The sequence below is a fragment of the Tachypleus tridentatus genome, chromosome 10 (assembly GCF_004210375.1).
Source record: "Tachypleus tridentatus isolate NWPU-2018 chromosome 10, ASM421037v1, whole genome shotgun sequence".
NCBI classification, from domain to species: domain Eukaryota; kingdom Metazoa; phylum Arthropoda; class Merostomata; order Xiphosura; family Limulidae; genus Tachypleus; species Tachypleus tridentatus.
In genome coordinates, this window is record NC_134834.1 from 44,860,615 (window position 1) to 44,874,853 (window position 14,239).

Here is a 14,239-nt window from a genome sequence, read left to right on the forward strand (position 1 = left end):
AGTACATTCAAACTCAGCTGTTACGAAATGAGAAGTAATAGTACAGTACAGGCACACAGAAGGAGTTACATGCATCATGTGAGCATACTATGCTCCTACTGGTGGAGGGATGACACATGATAACTTACAAGACACCCTGGAATCACTTGATACCAACAGGGGGCGGAGCATATAGCTTCTGGCATGGAACGAGAATAGTTAATTAATATCTCTTAATCTTCTACTTGGATGAATAAACAAAACTTAGCAAGTACAATTTACCTTAAACTGTCCCTATCTTGTGATCTACTGGCAGCATGTGCTTCCTGTGTCTCCTGAGCATGAATTTGAAGCTTTCGAACAAGTTCTGATTCCGTCTCATCAGGATTTCCCTGCAGTGATTTTGCCACATCTCTAACTGCAGTTACAAGCTGCTCATCAAGTTTCTCATACAAACTGCAAGCAATGTACAAATATAATGAAATAAGTGAGACAATTTTCTTTTGAACAAGTATTGTATACACACAACAATATGCAGTACACACATTTATATTCTCATCAGTATGTTATGGAAAAAAACTGATGAAAAAAGTTAAATATTAATTAAAATCAAAAACTCACTCAAAAATCCCAATCTAAACACTAGAGTTTAGATTACAAACAGTCTTGCTATATTTCCATAATTTTAATGGAATATATACAAGAGACAATTAGAATGTGCTTTATTACTTTAAAATTTCAACAGTGAGGAGAGTTATATTCATGACTTGAATACAAGTTCATGTAGCATACATTTAGCAAATAAACAATTAGCTCTAGCTATTGTTAAGATACCTAAAACTTAATATACATATGTATAATTTGACAACAACATGGTACAGTGAAAATAATGGTGCCTGTGTAAATTCTGAACAAACTTATGGAGGTATAATGCTAATATTTAAAATGCAAAATTTAAGATAAGTTTATTCTTCTAAATTTGGAAATGTTAAAACCATTTATTCTCTAAAAATACTCCACTGTAACCCACAATACCTGGAAAAAATGTAACAGTAATTATTTCATCAATACTTGATAATTTATAAAGCTAAAACCAATTTTACCTTATAACCTTAACATAGTTGAAAGAAGTTTAAAAAGTTTATTCACCAGCCTTTAGTACAGTAATCATACCTAAGCAACAAATTAGTCTGTCTTTCACTTTTCCCAAGATGCAGTATTAGAACTTAAGAAGCACAAAAAATACAATACAAAAACAATAAATAATTACAATTAAGTGGTCAATTTATCAATACTACAATAAATTGTAAAAATAAAAACATAAAACAAACTGCAGAAGGCACTAGTATTTTGTAATTGCTTTAAGCATGCACTCTGTAGCATAAAATCAGAGGTGTGAACAATATGTGCATTACACCAAAAAAAATATACACTGCTGGCCAAAATATTAAAACCAATGAACATAAAGAAAACAATATGCATGTTGCGTTGTTAGACTCGACCACTTATTTGAGTAGAGCTTCGAAAGATGAAAATAAGAAAAGGAAAAATAAAAATAAAAAAATTTTTTAGCATTTAATAGGGAAAATGTGAACACTATGAAATTAGCCTAAATACCAGCTGGTCAAAGGTTCAAGACCATAACAAAAAGAAGTCCAAAACAGGGTAGGAAAATCCCAACAAAAGGTCTCAGTAGTGAATTTCATGGTTGACATTGCGAATAACTTCAAACAGTCGCTTTGGCATGGTCGATAGAAGCATTTGCAGAAGGCTGACTAGAATGTTATTCCAAGCGGTAAAGATGGCTTCATGAAGATCATGCACTGTTTGGAATTGACATCCATTTCTATAGACTTCCCTTGCCATCCACCTCCAAACATTTTCAGTTCAAGCAAATATGTTGAATGGTCCAAAAAAATCATGTTATTCACCATGAAAAAATCCGTTGTTCTGTGGACATTGTGGATTGCAGCATTGACCTGCTGAAAGATCCAGTCATTTACACACAAGTGAGGGCCTTCAATCAATAAGGATGCTCTCTCCAACATGCCAATATAACCAGCTGCTGATTGATGCCCCTGTATAACTTGAAGCTCCATTGTTCCACGGAAGTAGAAAGCACCCCAGATCATGATGGAACCTCCTCCACTGTGTCATGCAGAAAATGTCTCCGGTGGGATATCCTTATCGTGCCAGTAATGTTGAAAGTCATCTGGGCCATCCAGGTTAAATTTTTTCTCATCAGAGAACAAAATCTTCTCCCACTTTTCTACATCCCATGTTTGATGCTTCTGAGCAAAGTTTAACCGAGCTGTTTCGTGGTGTGTAAGGAGGCATGGCCTTTGGAGATGTTTACGGCTTTTAAATCCTTTCTCTCATATATGCCGTCTTATTGTTCTTGAGCTGCATTCTGCATCTGTAAGGGCCTTAATCTGGTTCGACGATCAAATGGTGTCTTGCTGGACAACCCATCAAGTCCTCCTGCTCCACGCCGGCGAAATTTTCTTGGGCCGACCACTTGAAATTCTCGTTCCATATCCTTCAGGGTCTTTTAAGAAGTCTGCAACAGCAGTTTTACTAGGCCCAATATCACCAGCGATAGCACGTTGAAAGAGGCCTTGCTTTTGCAGCTCGACAATTCTGCCACGTTCAAACTCTATCAACTTTTAAGCCTTTGCTATGTTTTTACCCAATGTAACACAGGAGATGTCAGTGGGAGTTGTTGACAATGCTAATGCTTGAACACAAATGACTAAATTTTGTTATGTGTTTACTGATTAATGCTTCGTTTCAGTATGGTCTTAAATTTTTAACCAGATAATATTTAGGCTAATTTCATGGTGTTCACATTTTCCCTATTAAATGCTAAAAAAGTTTTTTTATTTTTAATTTTCCTTTTCTTATTTCCATCTTTCTAAGCTCTACACAAATAAGTGGTTGAGTCTAACAATGAAAAATGTATATTTTTTCTTTATGTTCATTGGCCTTAAGATTTTGGCCAGCAATGTATATGTCGTCCCAATGCTCAACAAATTCATGACTCAATTTAGCAGAACATCTAAATTGTAATTGAAAGCAGTTTATTCGAAATTTTTATATAAACCCACCATTAAATCTCATCATTCAGTAATTAGATTGAAAAGTTAACATTTTCCTAAACTGAAAACATATTTCTTATTGATACCTCTACTCAACTGATACTGCTCTGTCAGTTTTCCTTGCCACTAACCTTGATACTCCCACTTATTTCTGCATACTAACATGCAAATGATTATTTAGCAACTCTCCTGCAATAACAGTATAACATTACCCTTACCAACTAATGATATCTCTGATCTTACAGCTGTTAACCATTTTGAGATTGATCAGATCACATTAAACCACAATGGAAGTGAGAAGAATGCTTAAGAAATGTACTTAGGAAGTAAGTTTCTACTGAAGATACATTTTCAATTTAGGAAAATACTAACTTCTAATATGATATCTTACTTCTCCTCACAACAAGTTTGAACCTTATGCTGAACCAGTGGAGGGCCATTGAGAAGATGATCCCCCCATTAGGAAGCACCTCAAAAAAAACTATGGAGTGTGAGAAGAAATTAAAAACAACACACTTGTGGGAGACTGCACAAATTCTGAGCTAGGTATACATCAGATATGTGGTAGTAAGTGGGTCCTGTTCCATTTACCTTGATTGGATACTGGCATGGACAAAGAACTTACTTTCAAAGAATCTGCCACCACTTGTGCACACTTACAACACAGTAAATCCCAAATCCACCATAAACTGAAATCCAGTGGACAATAAAAAGATGGACCATTATTGCATCTCCAGTCAAAAACCTGGAGGCACTAGGAGTCTGCAGTAGGAGGGTAGCATCTGAACACATGAAAACCTGTATGACTGGACTGGCACCACCCATGCTCAAGCTCTGGGAAATGACATTTGGCAGATGGTAGGAAGGAGGGTGCCTCAGCTGAAGGGGGAAACTACAATATATGACAAAGTGCTACATCCAACACTTAGCAGAATCATAAATTATACATCAGGTTCATGTTAGGAAGGGCATCATGTTATCTATACCAGCATAATGTCACTGTCATACTCTCAACTGAGTACTGTACACACTCATGAGGACTGGCCTCCAAGGTCCACTGCTCCAGCATCTAAGAACTGGTAAGAAGCAAGGGCACTCACACTCCACTAGGAGGAGGAAGGAAAAATGTGTGGGAGTTTCTGGAGGGCTACAGCATCAGACAGTACAATAGGTAATTCTAATACCTGATTTTGAAAAGCAATCATGTCGATAGAATCAATCAATCAACCAGTGGCAGTGTCTAGAACTGTACACCAGCTCCATGGTGGGAAAAGCCCCAATGCCACATATCATCAGAAATGGGCAGTAATCCTTGTCTGCTTTACTGTTAATCCATGGGTGTATAGTTCAGGACAAACATATATAAAAAGCAAAAGACCATAAAGGATACTTACAAGTGGTCCTGTGGAACATCCCCCCTCAAGGGATGAAAATACAAAAAATGTGACAATCATCAGGAGGAAAGGAAGGAAATGCCACACGAATTTGCCATACTGGCAAATTCAACCTAAAAGGAAGAAAAGGTCACAAAAGAGGTAAGGATTTCATGGAAGAAACAAATGCACTCATAAACCATGGAAGGGAGCAGTTTGATGTGTCACAACCACTGAAGAGCCACAATCAGACAAAGGAGGCAGGCAGAAATGGAACATTCACAAATGTGGAAAAAGGAGTGAAGGTAAAATTACCTTCTCAAGCAGCCAGAGCCTGAGGCATAAAGAAACAATCAGAAAGGAAGAAAACACAGGAACTAAGAAAACAAAATATGGCAAACATCAAACACACAAACACATATAAGGACAATAACATTCAGATGCCAACAAAACCAGGATCAGGGACATCAAAGAAAGATGATTTAGAGAATATGAAGACAAAAGGTCCAAAAAAGGACAGGGAAGTACAAGGAGGAAAACACTAGATCTAGTAGGGAAACAGAGAGATGAAAATGCAGGATAAAGAGAAAAAAATAACAATATAGGTAAGGCTGGCAACTAAAAAACACAAGTTGGTACTGAAAAGTGGCAAACAACATTGCTCTATGGCCAACAACGGAAGAAATCAAAGACCCTATTCAAAAGCCAATGCAAAAAGGATGTTATGTGAGAACCACAGGATGGGAAAAACTAAAATCCCTTCAAACAGACCAAAAGTGGTACATGTACCAAGCACATAGGTAAACCACCATGGAATCAGAAAGAACAGGATGGAAAATGAAGGAAGCTATACATAGAAAATTTGGTACTTCAGGTAAAAAACCAGACAAAGCCATGCAATAAAATGGCATACACCAGAGTGTCAGAGAAAAAGGAAGAGAAAGGGTGGCAAACTCAAAAGCTGGTGCAGTAGTGAAAACAAGTGAACTGACTAATAAACAACTAGCTGCAGGACATTACACAGAATGGTCTGAATTATGATAAGAGCAAATGGGAGGAAATACATACAAGTACCAACCCAACCAGTCTTGACTGAGAGTGTTAACTGCTCCAGTCAGAAGACAAGGAACAGAAAACCAAAATTGGAAAGTAGTGCATTGAGGAAAGTGGCAAAAGCATCCAAATATGGGACACTCCATAGAGCAAATAAACCCCCTCAAAATTGGGCAGATCTGACCCCAGAGAAAATCTTGTTGGGACAGGATAATTGATCTTCATAACTGATGATACTTAGAATATGATATGCCATTAAAATGACAGAATGTGAATGTTAGAAAACAGAGGTCTGTTAAATAAGTGCTCCTTAACTGGGGATGATGGAGATAACCATAGAATTATGAGAGTGAACCATCACAAAGTGATCCCTAGAAGCCCACAAAAAGTGTAGTAAAGCCTGGCAAACAGTAAGACGTAAAACACGTCCACATGGAGGTAGAAAAGAGGTTCATTCTCATGATGAGTCAGCTTTAATATAAAACCCAGCCATCTAGTGGCAGTAGGAAAGGAGTTTATACCATCTTTACCTCAAATTCAGCAGGGTGGATGGAATCTTTCAATTACTTTTTTTTGTTACATGATTGATCTTATTGACATATCTCATATAGAGACAGGGTAGAGAAAATAACAGACAAAATATAAAATTTGACTGAAAAAATTGTTTGAAACACATTTAGGAAGTTTTAGGGATTACACAAATAAAATTTTTGATTTTTGAGAAAAGTATCTTTAGTAATTTAAGAAAACTAATTTCCACACAGATTATTAAAAAAAATTCAATATATTCATGGACATATTATTATTTTAGTTTATTAGAAATAGTTCTTTTATGAATAAGATTGTGTGAATGATTTATAATGTTAACTGAAATACTGTCAAATTTAGTAAAGACATACACAGTATACTGAAAATTCAAAATATTAGATCTATAATGACTTCAAACAAGTATAAAGACATCATGTTGTCAACCAAGACTGTGTTGAAAGTTTAACATGATTTCAGCACAGCTACACCAAAATACAGTGACACAGACTTTGACTAATATATGAAAACTTCCTGAAGTATTATTTTTAAGAAATGAAGTAAAAAGGTGAATTCCAATAAATGACAGTGTTACCTATTACAGGTCAGTATGATGATCTCCAAAGTTTACATAAAATATCATCTGATGTTAATATATCAGTGCTCTTTAAAAACAATATTTATGTTACTATATTTCTACAATTATTTTAAGACGTAAAAATGAACATTAATTCATAATGTTTCCTAAGAGTAGTATATTAAAAAGAATATATTAAGTATGATAAGTACATTAATTTCATCCATTGATGTCTTGTCTGTTGTACTAATACTGTTCTGCAGCATAGACACCGTATTAAGCACAAGTGACCTGGTGTACAAAATTTTGCATCTCTACCCAGTGTGGAAAGCACAAGATCTCTCTGAAAGTAACTGTTTTATTTATTGTGTGTAGATTCTACAGTAGTACTTTCACATGTAATGTTAATGTAAAATTTGCTTTACTTAGTCTGAAGTAAGAGGCATGTCTCCTTCCCCCAGAAATTAGTAGTAACTAAAGGGTCTTAAAGACTGTAAATACATAAAAAATCCCAAAGATTTTGGTGATTCTCCAGCACTGACCTACAGCATAACTGTAGTTAATTAAAAATATAAAATAAAAAAGTGAGGGCATATCCAAATTAAAATCACACTGAAGATTAACAACAAAAATCTATTATTTATAAAAAAGCATATTCAAAGTAATCCACAACATTAACAAAAGCTACACACAAAAATAGCAATTCAAAGCACGTTATAATACAAAACTATGAAAGCATTAGAAAATGTACAAACATTTTGGCTTTCATAACTACATTATTATAACATAATTAGGGAGACAGTAAAAAATTTAAAAATAACGTGGCACATCAAAATAAAAACCATAAAATAATAAGCTACAGAGAATATAAATGAGTGCATTCAATATAATGGAAATATAAATATGTCACACATCAAACAATTCTATGTATACATCACTTTCAAACAAATGAAATACTACCCCAAAACATCTTTTTTTCAGAGTACCCACAGTATGCAGTAAAAAGAACATGAAAACTCATCAGAATATGCAAGTTTCTTAGAACTCAAATTTCCAAGCACACTGATTACTCTCTAAATAACTTTAATAATAGTAGAAGAGTAAATCAAGAAATAACATAAAATAGAAATAATTAAAAGCCAAATGAAAACTATCATTAGAAAACAATACCTTAAACCAATAAATCATATTGAAAAAAACAAACTGAAAACAAAAAACATTAAGATACACAAACTTTTGTGGCACAGCAAAATGATGTTGAGAGCAATTTAACGTGAGAAAAAATTATAAATGGACACAAAAGAAAAAACAGCAAACAAAACATTCCTATAAAACCTTGCAAAACATCAAAACAGATTCATGTTTGTGTAAAATAACTAAATGTAATAAAAAGATTCAGAAAAGACATTTTAAAAAGATAAAGTAATACAGAAATTTAGTCATAAAAATTAAGTCTCTGCTAAAACAAGTAATTTATAATTGGAAGAAAATCACATTAAACTGTCAAAATTCATGTGAAAAGATAACCAAAGTGTACAGAACCAAACTATAAAATAAAAGTGAAAACTTTCACTAACTCCAGGAAATAGTTATTGAACACCAAAATTATGAAAAATACTTCTTAATAACTTGTTCACACACTTATAATTATGAAGGAAGAAAAAACACTGTGTTAAAATCCAAAATAGTATAGGCCAGCACTAGAATAAGTAAATATGGGCACAATAGCTCAATCAGCTTTTAAAACATACAAAATATAGGTTGAGTCAAGTATAAAGAAAACAAATGATGCTTTTAAAAGATATCATATTAAAAAAAGACTGTGATAAGAAATCCCAAATGCACATCACCTATAAAATATTAATTATAAAAATTTAAAAAAGTTCAAAGTACACTAACATGCAAAATTTATACATCTTTCAAAAAAAAAAAACATTAGCAATGAAGCAATTCCAACTATTACATACAGTTTGTCCTGCTCAATTTGATTTTTCATTGCACCTTTTTCTTGTTTTGGTTTAGGCTTGGATAGATTTAAATCTATGTCACTTTTCATTTTTGATGATAATGTATCAACCTTGAAAGGAAAATGTAAAATTACTGGCAATATTATTGAACCAAAGATGTGAAAAACAGATCATACAAGCAACAAAAAAATATTTTTTATGTAAAAAAAGTAATAATACACAGAATTTTTTTAAAAATTAATATCCCATCTAACACTGGACTGGAGCAATTCTGATATAATAATAGCTTGGAATTAACTTGGCACAACCCCAATTATTATCACAGAAGTTATTACATTTAGTGATAAACAAAATGACAAGGGCAGCAACAATGAACATTTTACATGTGTGGGTACAGTAACAAACATCTAATTATTGAATGTTTCAAAATATGCCTCTTCCATTTTCAGCAAGTAATACTAAACAGGGCAGACTATTAGATACAAATATTTATAAAGTTTAAGCATTTAATAAAATAATTAAAATACAGAATAAAACAAGGAAATAAATTAAAAGACAAAGAAATATTAAACAATGGTTATCTCTTTCATTTTATTCAAGACCTGACACACAAGTTCTTTTCCCACAGATTTGAACCTCCAAATAAACTATACATTGTAGATAAATACTCATTAAGATTGATTGTTCCTTTTCTAGGTAAACAAAGTTTTATAGAGAAGTCACAAATTTTAAGAATAATTAAAATGATTTATCCACAAGTTCAACAAAAATTTATATTTAAATCAACTTTCAATATAAAAATTCTATTACACACTTCTGTGCAATCCAGAATCATACATAAATATATGTAGAGGTTATAATGCCATTTATACTGGCAAAACTATATGCCAATTATGCCTCTGAGCATTCAGGAATATTAAGCAGAACTGACAAAACTATCAAATTCACCACACCCTGAAATTTGTCCACACAGTGAAAACACCAATCACTTCATCTTGATTACAAATTTCAAAGTCATCTCACCTGGATCATCCAATACTAAACTTTTAATAAAAGAAAGTTTATCTATTATAAATGAACTACCAACTTTAACCTTTGTTTATTTGGTTGTCTTTTAATTTGTTTTGTCCTTTTATTCTGTATTTTAATTACTTTTTATAAAATGTTTAAACTTTATAAATATAGCTTGCTGAAGATGGAATATGTATATTCTGAAATGTTCAAGAATTAAATGTTTGTTACTGTACACACACACATCAAATGTTCATTGCTGTTGCAACTGTCTTTTTGTTCACCATTAAACTTTGATTTCTGTTAAATGAATCCTTTGCTAGTAATGTTAAATTATAGTCCATTCACACATGAATATGGTATGCAAATGGTTTACAAATATCTGCAGAAAATTATAGTAGTTAATGCATCATATGTATTCATCCAAAAATAATTGATCAGATTGAAGTTCAATAATTAAGCTAGTAAAGTAAATGATGTTACTGCTATGTCACACTCCTTGAACTACTTTTGGATAATACTAGAGCAATGAAAGAATCTATAAATCAAAATGAAAATATAACCTTTTGTGATGAACATTACAGGTAATAACATTCAAGAGCACTCTGAATGTTATTGCAATTCTAAAGGAACCAAATAAATTAATGCCTTGTATGAGAATGTTCTTCAAACCATTATGACCTTCAACAGAATGCAATCTCAGAAAAGTAAAAATGCAAAAACAGCTCTTTGTGGTACTAACATATTAGCATATAGATAATATAGAAAAGGGTAAAATCACATGCTCAACCATTCAATGTTCATAATTTCCATTCCGAGCATCACCAAAACATTTTCATCCCAAGTAGCTAGTTTTTGAACTAGTTATCACCTTGAAAATGACCATTTTTTACCTCTGGCACCAACAGTGATGGAGGTTATTTTTTTACTCATATGTGTATGTGTAGATCTCAGCAAGATTTCTTGAAAACAGCTGAATGAATCTGGGCAAAAGTTGATATATGTTCAGACTATGACCTAACTTAGAAGTTATTAGTTTTTGGATGTTCAAGATTATTGCAAGGTCATAAATATCCACTAAATACCTATTTGTTAACATGGGAACCAATTTTCTACACTATTTTTGCTCTATAACACAGTTAAAATTGGCTGGACTTTAATAAAATTTGGTAAATATACACAGAATATTACTGTCCTCACTGTCCTTCAAAATAGTCTGGGTCCATCGATAATGAAAGATGTAAGGTCACAATTTCATAGTTTTGAGAGCCAAATATGATCTACATTGTGTGGCAGAGGTATGCACTCTACTGAATACCTCTCTAGTTGTAATTACCTGTACTTGGTACAAATTTATTAGGGATTATCAAATCCTGACCTCTTTTGAAGAGATCATTGAACTGTTATACAGACTGGTGATTGTTGCACTTTAAAAATCTAATTATTGGTTCTCTTATTCTGATACCAACAGATGATAACCTCAGCTATTCTCACCATTTAGTTTTGATTGTCACAGTGATGGACCCCGATAACTGACATTTTTAAACACCATAGAAAATCACTGTGACTCACCTGTTATTAACTTAGGATCTACATGAAAATTATTTTAATTATGTTCTACATCATTGGTTTACTTTTGATCAGTGTAACAGATTTATCATTATACAGTTATTATAATGCCCACCTTTCTTTCATTTGTTGAAAGTTGTACAAACTCATGTTTTGTGTAAAAGTAATGTGCCAAGACATAAGAAGAGTCTACTGTACTGTTGGACAGCTACAATTAGTACATTATAGGCCTAGGAAGCTACAATTGTCATTAACATCTATTAATCAGAAAACTACAGGGTTTAACCATGAAAGTTACAGATTTCAAACATTACCAACCATTCAACTTCAATGAATTACTTCAAGTGTTATTATTTCTATAAAGACATTAAACATCTCCCTCACCAGAAGAAGTGAACCTGTACGGGTGTGAGGCTAACCAAAAGAGATGTCATTAGGGAGATCAACCGAATCAGCTTACATAAGCAAGGTGTGTGACAATGTCAAAGCAGAATTAATTTGCTCCTTATGGACTTGGATCATTGATAAAATATTTAGTTCTAAACCAGAGATAAAACTCAGTGTTGTCTGTAAGTTTGTAATACTGTTGTATATAAGCCATCATTTGTAGTAACTAGTCATAATCATTTGAAATTGTATTGTTTTAATGTTTGTATGTTAAAATATATTTGAGTTAAAAAAGGAAATTCTGTGTATCAATCTTGTTAGCAAATAACATAAATTTAATACATTAACATTTAATTAACTACTAAACTCAAATTCAAAATTCCAATTACTTGAGATAGTAATACCTCAACATCAAATATTCATAATAATATTAAAATTACTAAATTAAATAAAATAAAATATTAAAAATTAGATAAGAGATATATATTACATACTTCTTACACTGATATGAGTAACACTCACAAAATGTAATCAACATACAATACATGATGTTCTTTTTTAATCATCAATACTACCTAATGTTCACAGGATGAGTACATGAGAGTAAAATTATTTTGGAGCCATAATCCATCCAATGTATGAGGATGACTATTTTCCAGAGTCCATTTCAACAATCCAGTCACAAAGAAGTACATAATGCCACACCCTTTAAGATAACTGGCATGTTTTCATATGGAATAGCATGATTATTCATTCCATTCTCCAGATTCTTGAGATGATGACTATACCCTGTTGATCTCATTTTCATGTTAAGAATGTTAAAGACTTTCAGGATTACAAAGAAGCTATTGGCACATCTAGGTCATCACATCCTCTAAACTAGACTTAAAAGTAAACACTTCACCAATAAAATATTAATCAAGCCTTCTCTCAAGTTCCCTTACATTTACTGCATCTTTCACATCTGTAGGCAACTAATTCCAAAGGCCAACTGGTCTCCCTTTCCTGGATAGACTGTGAAAGAAACTTTTGTCACTTCTTGAGGAGATTTTTTCTGATTATATTATATAATATTGCTTGGGACATGTGAACATCTATTGCTACTGATCTTTGTGTTTGTGGATTCTCACCTGTTATAAGACACCATACTTTGCTGACCACAAATAGAATACAATTTATTGCAACTTTCATTTTGGATGATCCTAATACTCTAAGCTGATCCAAGTTCATTTGTCTTCCAATGACAATAAATGTAAGGAATATCCCCATCTTGTTAATTGTAAATACAAAATTTGAAGGTACAAATGTTTTGTAACAGAGAGGGATACTACATGCACTTACCAAAGCAGTTAATTTTCAGCAGTATCATAATAGCTATGAAATTCTACAAAATGTAATTCTGATACATTCCATTCCACTGTAATTTTATACAGCTGTGGTTGTCACATAATTGTTGATTTGCAAATTCAAATTCATTTTTATGTAAAGTACTCAATCCCTTTCAACATTATACAATACTATTATTTTCTAAAACTAAATGTATGCTGTATAGTACTCACTTTAACTAATCAAACATACTGTACACTTCTTTAGATGACAGAAGAAATCAACAAACTACTGGGGGTGATAACATGCTGTATGCTTGTTTAGATTGCACAAAGTTATTAAGGGTGATAGCAAAAGAAATTATCAAGCTACTCAGGGTGACATTACACCTTCTTTACTTCAGCATGAACCAAGTTGAAAAATTATATTGTAGTGTGTGTTTGGCATTTCTTATTTAACCAAAAGCCCAGTATAAATAAAAAGGTATATTTCTTACAGCAATGCAAGTATCATAACAATATCACATAAAATAATGATAAATGTCTTTTAGTTTAGCATAAGTCATGTTTCAGGTTTTGCTCAAAATTTAAAATTATAAAATAATGTTTGCATACTTTTGTATTGCTCAACTATACCAAATTCAAATACCTTATGAAATGCCTCTATCATCTAAAATTTATACTTTCAACTTCACAGTAATGATCTGTGAAGGAAGACTTTGATCTCCTTACAAAGACTATCGCCATAAACAGCTAAATTACCAAAATAAACTAGTTGATGGGCCAACTGACCTGTAATGGTCATCCTACATCAACTCTTAACTAATCCTAAAATTAACTGATAAATAAATACTGAGGAGTAGATCCAGAACTTTTTTCCATAGCTTACATTAACAATTTGATTATCCCTTATCAACTTAATGCTCAAGTCATCCCAAAGACAGTTTATCAAAGTGCCAAATATTTCCAAAAATTTGGTTTTGTTTATTACTTTCCTTTCTGAAGTATGAATATACTTCATCTACACATATGGAGCAAGTTACACGACATTTGTTTTTTAATTCATGGTTAAACTCAAGCCTTAAATGTATCAAAACTACATACAAATTATACAAAATGTTAACAAAGCCAATTCGCTTGATAAATGCATTAATGAGCAACACCAGAACAGCATCACATTATTCAATGTAAAACAAATAAAAGAAAATTTATAGATATATTTTCACAATTGAAAATAAATTTTAAAAATGTTATATTCTTACAGCATACACTATTTTCTACATAAAGAATTAAAAAGCATACATTTTTAGGCAGAGATTCTAGATTCCATTTAATGTATTAAATGTTTAAACTATTTTAAAAGTTTTTAAGAGAG

The 14,239-nt window shown here is 32.3% G+C and overlaps 1 protein-coding gene across 3 annotated transcripts in view; it reads right to left on the bottom strand.

The window, feature by feature from the left end:
* mRpS31 (mitochondrial ribosomal protein S31) overlaps positions 1–14,239 on the bottom strand; it is a 40,746-nt gene that overhangs the window by 13,315 nt on the left and 13,192 nt on the right. For all 3 annotated transcript variants that reach the window (XM_076461096.1, XM_076461095.1, XM_076461097.1), the window contains 2 exons: positions 8,573–8,682; positions 262–435 (listed from right to left, as the gene is read on the bottom strand). In XM_076461096.1, coding sequence (XP_076317211.1) covers positions 262–435; positions 8,573–8,682 — 284 coding nt within the window. The remainder of the gene's footprint in view (positions 1–261; positions 436–8,572; positions 8,683–14,239) is intronic.